We start from the raw sequence: 10810 nt of genomic DNA on the forward strand, positions 1-10810 counted from the left end.
GTGCTGTAAATTTCTATGATTTTATTGCTTTTTTTTTAAAAAAAAGCATTAAAAGTAATTCTTTTTCCAAACCCTTTCTGTAAGAAAATGCTCAGACATCCAGAAATGTGAAGGAGCATTGAATATAAAATCAGAGGCGATGTTGAATTTGTACACAACATTGATTCGGCCATTGTTGGAATATTGCATGCAGTTTTGGGCACTCTACAGTATTATAGGAAGTTTATTGGAGCCATGGAAAGGTACCGCTGCTGAAACCCCCCACCCATGCCTTTGTTACCTCTAGACTTGACTATTCCAACGCACTCCCACGTTCTACCCTCCGTAAACTTGAGATCATCCAAAACTCTGCTGTCCGTGTCCTAGCTCGCACCAAGTCCCGTTCACCCATCACCCCTGTGCTCACTGACCTACATTGGCTCCCAGTTAAGCAATGCCTTGATTTTTAAAATTCTCACCCTTGTTTTCAAATCGCTCCATGGCCTCGCCCCTCCCTATCTCTGTAATTTCCTACAACCCTCCCAGATATCTGCGCTCCTCCAATTCTGGCCTCTTGCGCATCCCTGATTTTTAATCGCTCCACCATTGACGGGCATACCGTCAGCTCTGGAATTCCCTCCTTCCTCCCTTAAGACGCTCCTTAAAACCTACCTCTTTGACCAAGCTTTTGGTCATCCGCATTAGTATCTTCTTATGTGGCTCGGTGTCAAATTTTGCTTGATAGCGCTCCTGTGAAGCGCCTTGGGACGTTTGACTATGTTAAAGGCACTATATAAATGCAAGTTGTTGTTGTACAGTGAAAGTCCATCAGAATGATGCCAAGGGTAAGGGATTATAAATATTTGAAATTGAAAGAGTTGACACATGATGGAAGCAGAGCCCTTTTTCAAACCTTAAAATCTCTAGTTTGTATCTTTTTCATATGAAATTTTATATAGGTCAATATATTGCAAATTTAAAATAGAACTCTTTTGGGTCAATTATTTTAAGGTGGACCTGTGTTAAAACACATACATAAATATTATATACAGAAATATACATTTGTAGAGAAGTTATGCTGAACCTTTATAAAGCGCTGGTTTGGCCACAACTGGAGTATTGTGTCCAGTTCTGGTCCCCACACTTTAGGAAGGATGTGAAGGCCCTTGAGAGGGTGCAGAGGAGATTTACCAGAATGGTTCCGGGGATGGGGGATCTTCGCTACAAGGACAGGTTGGAGAAGCTGGATTTGTTTTCATTAGAGCAAAGGAGGTTGAGGGGTGATTTGATAGAGGTGTACAAGATTATGACGGGTTTGGATAGGCTAGACGGGGAAAGGCTGTTCCCACTAGCTGATGGTACAAGGACTAGGGGACACAGATTTAAGGTTTTGGGCAAGAGATACGGGGGTGGGGGGGACGTGAGGGAAAACTTTTTTTACGCAGCGAGTGGTGAGGACCTGGAACTCGCTGCCGACGGAAGTGGTAGAAACGGAGACACACAATGTTTTCAAGGGGAGACTGGATAGGCACTTGAGGGAAATAAACGTGCAGGGCAACGGGGGAATGGGACTGACTGGATTGCCCTACAGAGGGCCAGCATGGACTCGATGGGCCAAATGGCCGCCTTCTGTGCCGTATGGCTCTATGGCTACCTAACCCTCCTGGTCTCCTTGTTTCCTACAAGCCAATTGCATCAGAAATTGTCTCCTGTCTTTGAAATGTTTGGATGCATGTAAAGTTTGCAGGACAATAATTGCCGCGAAAGGACCAAACTATTTGTTATGCAAGTCAAATATTAGAAGATAGCAAAACCCATCCAAATTTCTGAAGTTGTCAGTTCGTGCACTACCTGCCTGAAAGGTAAAATTGATTAAAAGCATGTTAACATAGCTAGTGTGAAAGGACTGATACTGAGATGTTAAAAGCCAGCCTGGAGCAGTATAACTGCTGCTAGCTTTTTCTATTCTCTAGATTCTTTGCTTCAACCACCACAGAGGTGAGACAGGACTTTGGAGCAAGGAAACACCCTCATTATACTAATACGTTTCAATTGAACGATTATGAAAAAGACTTTCAAGATTTTGGACAGTTTCTTGTATTTGAGACAGTTTAATGTATTGTGCAAGTATTGCTTTGTAAGCATTGTGTTAGGAAGCATTATCTGCTGTGATCTTTTTTCTTCTGTATAAATATAAATCTCGTAAATAAATGTTATTACCAATTTGAGTCTGAATTATACGATCTGACCGGATGCCAGTGGACAGAAGTGCATGGCGGGCAGGCTGTGCAGCTACTAGTGTGATATATTGTGATAAAGGGGTAATTGTTAACCCTGTGGCACGTTGCTTCATTTCATGACATGTATAATAATGTAACCACGTGCATGAAAGAGTCGATGGTTGTATGAAGCAGTATGCAATTCGGCAAAGTTCACTTTAAAAGATTCCCCCCAATGCCTCAGCAAGTGGCTCAGCCTTAACAGGAAGAAGGTTCCAAGTTTGAGCCCCGGCCTGTAATGACCTCCGCTGAAGCAGCAGTCGGGCATACAGGTGGCCTCGACGTCCCTGGGTCCGGGAGGAGAGAAAATTGGTCAGAGTTCGAGCTTCCAGCAGCAACCCCCTGCTGCCACACCACTGCCACCGCACAACGAGCATCCTGCTCAAATGCTATTGTCGGAGCTCACACCCGCATAAAAACGGCCAGTTGTGAAGTAATTTTACGTTGCATTGTTTTAACTGAGTAGCCATATGCAGAATTTTGGCCGGCAAGGAATGCTATAATATTGGTGCAGAAGATCCACACCACCCTATGTTGAGACTGCACCATTTGGTTTTGCACATTACCAATATTTTATGACCTGAGTGAGGCCCAGCCTGTAAACATTGCAATGAATAATGTGCAACTTGGCCGAAGCATTTGCTGCCGTAACAGTGAATGCATTTCAAAAGTAATTCATCAGCTGACGAGTGCTTTGGGACATGAAGCGTGCTATCGAAACCCTTTCCATTTAGATTGCATCAGCAGAGGAGAGGGTCGCTAATTTCTTGCCATCCTTTTCTCCCTCCCTCCAGAAAATTGTAATTTAGTGAGGTTCCCAGATTTTTCTTGCCAACTTGGTGCAGCCCTTTCAACCTTCCTTCTGTACTTTATTGTGTGTGTGCCTTCGATAACATTTACCACAGTGGTGTAGATTGATTGATTAGTTTGGCGTCTGCGGTCATACGTGGGTTTTAGTCTTTGCTTGTTTTCAGTACAAAATTCTGCTCACCTTGCACCTCAGTGTCCAAATACCAGTTTTTTAAATAACCCTGCTGCACACCCAACGATTTGAGAACTCCTGCAGTTGAGCGTTCAAAAATGAATGGAGTATAGGCCCCATTACTTGTTTTCTTTGCTAATTCCCTCTTCATCTTTTCCCCACCCCTGTCCCTCTCCCTCCATGTGCACACACACTGAAGTTAAAACTACCACACGACCCGATGAAGTCTGTGGCGCCCTCCAGTGCTAGTTAATGACTTAAAAAAAAAGTAACTGTACTCGCATTGCTAGTTTGGTTAGCGTGTTGTATTTAAGAAAGTTTTTAATTGGTTCTGTTCATGATATGATACAAAATGGTTAGGGATCCCTCTTCATTCTGACGGTCTCCATCCACCTAAGTCCACTTTGTGGAGACCATTTCCAGTCAGTATAGCGTTACCCTCTGCACGCCAATAACTTGGACTCCAGCAAGACAATCACACTTTTTAAAAATTTTTTTTAAAAGTTAGTATTTTATTTTCTGGCAGGACATGGAGCGGGTTATGAAGAAGTCGTAATTCAAGGCAACGCTAATGAACTGAGGTTTGCTGCATTTTATATCAAGTAAGTTGTTACTGTGAACATAGTAAAGGAAAAAAAACTGCAGGTTCTAAATCTTTAAGAAGCTGAAATTGGAAAGTATGTTTTGTAACTAATATTCTGTTTCTATTTTTAGAGAGGGTAATGTTGTTGCAGTTGCCAGTCTGAACTATGACCCTGTGGTTGCTCAGGCAACTGAAGTTCTGGCCTCAGGAAAGACCATATCAAAGGAGGAAGCTGAGTACGTCACTCTTAATATGGATCTTGGTTTAATGTGAGACTTTGATACTTGCTATGTTATTCACAGATCTATTTGGTCCTCCTGAATTTGACAAAACAAAGGCCATAACAGTTGTCCTTGATTATAAAGACCTAACAAACTAGGCCACAATTCTCTCAAACTAACATTTAAACCTTTTGCAGAAGTTAAATATTTACAATTATGTTTATCATTATTGGAGCATTAGTGCTAGATTTGGGTGCTCAAAATGTTATAACATTCACCATGTCAGAGGTATGGTAGCATAGTGGTAATGTTACTGGACTAGTAATCCAGAGGCCTGGACTAATGATCCAGAGACGTGAGTTCAAATCCAACCATGGCAGCTGGGGAATTTAAATTCAGTTAATAAAATAAATCTGGAATTAAACAGCTACAATCTTGCTCAAAAGTCATGATGACCATGAAACTACTGGATTGTCAGAAAAACCTAACTGGTTCACTAATGTCCTTTAGGGAAGGAAATCTGCTGCCCTTGCCTGGTCTGGCCGATGTGATTCCAGACCCACAAGGAATGTGGTTGACTCTTAACTGCCCCCTGAAATGTACCAATGTACCAAACCGCTACAACAAAGTCAGCACTGTGGGAGTACCTTCACCACATGGACTGCAGCGGTTCAAGAAGGCGGCTCACCACCACCTTCTCCAGGGCAATAAATGCTGGCCTTGCCAGTGAGGCCCACAATCCCATGAACGAATAAATAAATAAAAATATTGGTGGAAAGCAAGAATTGTGCACTTTGAACTTCACACTAAAAACTGATACACAAAGAAAGACACTTGCACGGTTTTTGTTCCATGTTTAAAATGTGTTTAAAAATTTTTTTTTTTTAACTCTGTCTCTCACCTCCACTATCGCCCATCCCCCACCCACATTGTGCTTTTAAATTCTGCTGTAAACAACCCTGGAATAATTTTCACCTCACCAAGCATCACCACCTCAGCCACAATGTACAATTGCTGTTAAAAGTTGATTGGAAATCCTCAAATACAGCTCTGAGAAAGTGTATGGTAAACAGTGTGGGAAGAAGTTGGAGTTGGGGGAAGGGACGGAGTTGACTAGTATCACGAGCCAGTGTAGTTCACTCAGTGAATAGTCAGTATTTATGTGAAAGGAAGTCGGAAATCTCAAACCACTTTCTATCTACATCCCATTGTATTTAATCCACGAAAGTGCTTAATTTTGTGCGACTTCCATGTTGTATGATTTCAATAACCTACCAAAATTAGAGTAAATCTAAATTTTTGGCTTCAAAGCTATATTTTGAAAATGTTCCTCTAACCTCTAAGCTTTGGATAAGATTTTGAAAAATGAGAATATTTCACTCTCTATACTAGCAGCAGAATGCTACGTTTGTGGAAAATGGGATAATGCACTAAACTGGGATTGACGGTTTGGATGTTTTCTTAGAATTTGACATTTGATCAATCGATGATCAATCGATGTTTTATGAAAGTAAATTCACCAATCCCAGCAGGGGGTGGCACTCGCCGGGAGCTCAGGCAATCAGTGCTACAGTGTTGTAGCACTATTTCCAAGTTACGCTTCCTTCAAGCACGGCTCCCCATGGCAGTGCGGGATTGGGGTGTTCCGCCTATAAAATCATAGAAATTTACAGCACGGAAGGAGGTCATTTCGGCCCATCTTGTCCGTGCTGGCCGACAGAGCTCTCCAGCCTAATCCCACTTTCCAGCTCTTGGTCCGTAGCCCTGTAGGTTACGGCACTTTAAGCACACATCCAAGCACTTTTTAAACATGGTGAGGGTTTCTGCCTCTACCACCCTTTCAGGCAGTGATTTCCAGACCCCCACCACCCTCTGGGTGAAGAAATTGCCCCTCAAATCCCCTCTAAACCTCCAACCAATTACTTTAAATCTATGCCCCCTGATTGTTGTCCCCTCTGCTAAGGGAAATAGATCCTTCCTGCCCACTCTATCTAGGCCCCTCATAATTTTATATACCTCTAAGGGCTCCCCTCAGCCTCCTCTGTTCCAAAGAAAACAACCCCAGCCTATCCAATCTTTCCTTGTAGCTAAAATTCTCCAGCTGGGCAACATCCTTGTAAATCTCCTCATGACAGTACAGTCAACTCCAACCCTTCCCCGACTCCAACTTCTTCCCACACTGTCTACCATACACTAGCTGTATTTCAGGATTTCCAGTCAACTTTTAACGGCGATTGTACTTTTTGGCTGAGAAGGTGATGCTTGGTGAGGTGAAAATTATTCCAGGGTTGTTTACAGCAGAATTTTAAAATCTCTGCACCCTCTCTAGTGCAATCACATCTTTCCTGTAATGTGGTGACCAGAACTGTACGCAGTACTCTAGCTGTGGCCTAACTAGTGTATTATACAGTTCAAGCAGAACCGCCCTGCTCTTGCCTTTTATTAGCTGAGGCATAGAATACAAGATTCCGTATGCTTTCTTAACCACCTTATCTACTTGGTGCAATTTTAGGATTATTTGCTGTACCACAAAAAGCATCAATAAAAAATTGATCTGAAGGATAGACAATTGCAACATTATTTTGATAAATGTTAACCCAACTTTGGTGTATTTAATTTTATTTTGTTAACTAGTCCCATCTTGTGTGACATGAACTATTTATTGTCATTCTGTTATACATTCTGCCTTAAGTTAAGCTGTGCTTGAAGGAAGCATAAGTCGGACATTGGGCTACTGCACTGTGGCACTGATTGACTGAGCTTCTGTCAATACCGCTCCACGGGATTGGTGAATTTATTTTCATAAAACATTGATCAAATATCAAATTCTAAGAAAACATCCAAGCAGCCAATCCCAGTTTAGTGCATTATGATGGCTGCTAGGTTGAACAGACACCCTGGGACAAGCATTGCTCTTGGATATAGAGGGATGATTGGGCAAAGCACAGAGGAGAGGAACATCAGGCAGAGGATTGGACTCTGATAGCAGAGCCTGCCCAATTCTCCGCTCGTTTAAACGAGCGGGCAGAAAAATCAGTGGTGCTTCATTACAGTCATGCAGGCCTCCCAGCTCAATTTAACTTTCTTCACTCTGCCCATGTGAAGCTTGTAAGGAATTAATAGCGGGGTTGGGGTTATTTGTCTCTGGCCAGTCAGAAGCCTCTGGGCTGCTCCAGGGACCCCCTTGTGGTTTTGAAGCACTCCCCTATTCCTGAGTTCTGACCGCCAGACTTATTCGGTGGTGATGTAGACAGAAAACAACGTGACTTGTGGTTTGGGTGCAAAACAGCAGTATTTATTGAAAACAAAAGAAACAAACAACTTAAAATAAATCGATATGGCTCTTATGCCTGATACAACACTTGCTTAAACGCAGTACACTTAGTGTCCACTAGAGGGCTCCCTACTCAGTGCAACTCTCCTTTGATTAATACACGCAGTACACTCTGTCCACTAGAGGGCTCCCTGCTCAGTGCAACACTGCTTTTATTTTTAATCCAGTACCTTTTACTTAAAATACCCTTTACTCACTACAGCACCTTAGCTTAGTGGCTTTTACTTAAAAACACAGCACTTTAATGTAGTTACTTTAAAAAACAGCTAACTGCGTTTACCACAGCACTCCTTTGCTTGGTGCAACACCCCTTTTAATACAGGTTTAAATACCGAATCCAGTGTTCACTATAGCACTTCTCTGCTAGGTACAACACTCTCTTACTTAAATAGGGGAGGAAAAATGGACACAACGAGGGGAAATCGACTAAAATCACAATTCTAATGAAATTCCCACTTTACTCCCACCCCTATGCCTATTCTAAGTTGCCTTGTGGAAGGCCAGAAAAATATATGCTCACCACTGCAATGCCAGCTCTGTGCCCTGCAAACTTAGATCTTCACTGCCCTGACGTGAAAAACACCCCAGTGTTTTAAAAGTAAACTGCTGGTGTTTCACTTCTACAGGCAGACTCCCACGCTGTAGAGGCACACGGAGGCAAGGCCAGAGAGAGAGAGCTTCTGGGAAGCTATCTTTTATACCCCCATTTGGGGCCTGCCCAGCTCCGGAGGTTTCTGGGCTAAAACAAAAGGGATCCAACTGCCCCATTGTCCAGTAATGGGTGATTCATCCAAACCCATTCATTTTAAACTGTTCCTTTTGTTTGTTCAAATGTCTCTTCTGTGCTGAGCTTTGAATGTAAAGCTGCAGTTTGGTTGTGTCTTCATTGTGTGTGATGGGCTATTGAACCATTTCCATTCATCCTGATGGGTTTTGAATGGAGCTGTATTACTATGTAAACAGCTTGGGAGGAGTGTAAACAGAAGGCCATTGTTCTGTGGTCAGGCTAAACCGCAGTCAAGTGGTTAATCCCTTGTGCAAACATTCTTGTAGCAGTGTCTGTAAACAAACATCGATTGTCTCTGCAGGGGGGGAACTCCCCGAACTGCCTTTGATTGGCAGTTTAGTCAGCCATCTTTGATCCTCCTTTTTTTCATGTCGATTGTCTGTGTCCTGACATGAGGTCGGGCAGCCATCTTTGATCACCCCTTTTTCACAGACACACACACAAGCTGCTTCCAAGTCCTTTTGTCTTCGGCCATGCGGTCTGACGGCCATTTTTATCCCTGGAAATTTAAAGGCACATCGCCCAGGGATTCTTTAATCAAAAATAATTAATCTTCAGAACTGTAAATTATTGCGAATTCTTACAAGCTCCGATGTCTAAGCACAAGTAGAGGAAAATCTCCCCTCCCTACTTGTAAAGCTCCCTCGCTACCACTCTGCCCTCTTGCTCCAGCTGCTGTGGAGATGCTTGTCTCTGGCCTGGGGCGATGATCTTGCTGGGGCTTCTTTGTCCCTTTGTGAAAGCAGCGAACTTCCATTTGCCATCTTCCCCGTGTTACAACTGAGATTGGCGAGTCACTTTGTGTTAACTTGCAAGTGCAAATCTGTATGCAAGACATCAACAGGCTGTGCCATCCTGAATCTTGTTTGTTGTCTTATAGCAATGCAGTGCAAGGTGTATTTGACTGAAGTGCTTCTCTTACTTTTTGACAGGGCTGAGGATATGCCATGGATAAAAAAGATCTGATATGCTTATCCATGCTTCACGTGAACTTCCTTCAGAATCCAGGACCTAAAGGAGTCTCCCAACACATGACTGATGTTCCTGTTATATTTCATTAAGCTTTTATTATGAAACATCTTTTTATATTCATCTAGGGAATGCAAAAAATGATTTCTATGATCTGATATGAATCTAGTATTGCTCAAAGTTTAATTTTTATCCTGAATAAACTGAAAATTATAGACTTACCATAACAAATGCAATGAATAGTATTTTCAAAGGTAACTTCTTGTTCGGCTGATTTCTACTGTTATCTCTATAATTGGCTGTAGACTAGCTGGTGGGAATTTGAATGCACAACTAATCCTCTGGTTGACCATACACGACTGGTGATGAGCACATTATAACCTGATATTCCAATGAATGGAGTGGGGAAAGCGTGGATCGGTTTTGATGTCGGAATAGATGCACTTTAACATGCCAGTTATGTCTGTTGCAAAGTGATGTGCTCAACTCTTGCGGGTGCTTTGTCGAAACATAAACTGATCGATTCCTCTGTCGCTCCCTCTCTCTCACCACACATTTTCAGCATTTTTAAATTTACCTCCGAAACTAAGCACAAACCTACAAGTGAGGAAGAGCACATTTTCCCCTATATTCGACTTTTGTCACGTAGACGTATCTCTTAAATCCCATCAAGGTGAGGAATTTCAGGCATTTTCTTTGTTCCAAAAAGTGACAAAAAAATCTGAATGCTGGAAATCAGAAAATGCATTTTGTCAATGGCTGCAAGAGAAAGATGGGTGAGTGCTTTGGGCTCGTACTCATCAAAGGTTCTGCATTTTCTGTTTTTATTCTCTCTCCGAAAGGATTCTTATTCGTGCCAAGAAAGTACAAATTTCAATAAATAGGCCAGAACTCTAAGTGCATTTTGATGGAGTAATTCTATTTTTCCTCAAAACTAAAACTCTTTTTGAATATATTTATTGAACAGTAGCATTTAAATCCTGATTCTGTATTTATTCCTCCTGCCGCGATACAAGTCCCATGAGGTTGGAGACTGCTCGCCACACCTGCTACAACATCTGTCCTTTGGACACTCAATGGAAATGGGGGATCAACCCCAAAACAGACCAAATGTGTGTGCAAAGGTGATTGACCTCTTGGGTTAACTTTTCTGTCTTCTCTCTCCACTATTGTCACACTGCTTATGTGATGCTGGTGTTTGTTTTTGGCTGGCTTGCTCCTACTGCTACAGGAACATTCCAGCTCTAGTCCATCTAAACAGCTCACACTGGAAATGTTACTTTTTATTGAAATGAGGTTTTTTTAACTTCAGGTGAAAGAAGTAAACTTCTGCTGATTGGATTATAATTTTTAAATCCAATCTTCATGTTCACTATTAAACCATTTTCTGTTTCTCTTTCTGTGCCTCAATAAACCTGATCATAAATGCAAAATGCTTCTTTTTGTCAACCTCATTCTGAAACAATTAGTGCCCCCTGGTGTTAGTACTTTGTATTTATTCTGGTCATTTAAGTTGATTGGGACAATCTTTTCTCCTTTTTGAATCAATGTTTTTCTGCAGTAAGTTGAGTATATTTTGTAGTGTTTCATTGTTCACATTCTAATCTGATCAAAGTTTCCACATTGCCATTAGGATTGGAACTACCATTCTGTTTTAAAAAAAAATAATGTACACA

The 10810-nt window shown here is 41.9% G+C and overlaps 1 protein-coding gene across 2 annotated transcripts in view; it reads left to right on the forward strand.

Annotated features, from left to right (window-relative positions):
• Nucleotides 1–10567, forward strand: part of aifm4 (apoptosis inducing factor mitochondria associated 4) — an 83559-nt gene extending 72992 nt beyond the window's left edge. For both annotated transcript variants that reach the window (XM_085965054.1, XM_085965055.1), the window contains 3 exons: nt 3767–3842; nt 3955–4059; nt 9098–10567. In XM_085965054.1, the coding sequence (XP_085821180.1) occupies nt 3767–3842; nt 3955–4059; nt 9098–9131 (215 nt within the window). In that variant the 3' untranslated portion in view covers nt 9132–10567. The remainder of the gene's footprint in view (nt 1–3766; nt 3843–3954; nt 4060–9097) is intronic.
• The last annotated feature ends 243 nt before the right edge of the window (nt 10568–10810 follow it).

The sequence above is a fragment of the Somniosus microcephalus genome, chromosome 22 (genome assembly GCF_052327205.1).
Source record: "Somniosus microcephalus isolate GS21.2 chromosome 22, FLI_Smic_1.0, whole genome shotgun sequence".
Taxonomy (NCBI): domain Eukaryota; kingdom Metazoa; phylum Chordata; class Chondrichthyes; order Squaliformes; family Somniosidae; genus Somniosus; species Somniosus microcephalus.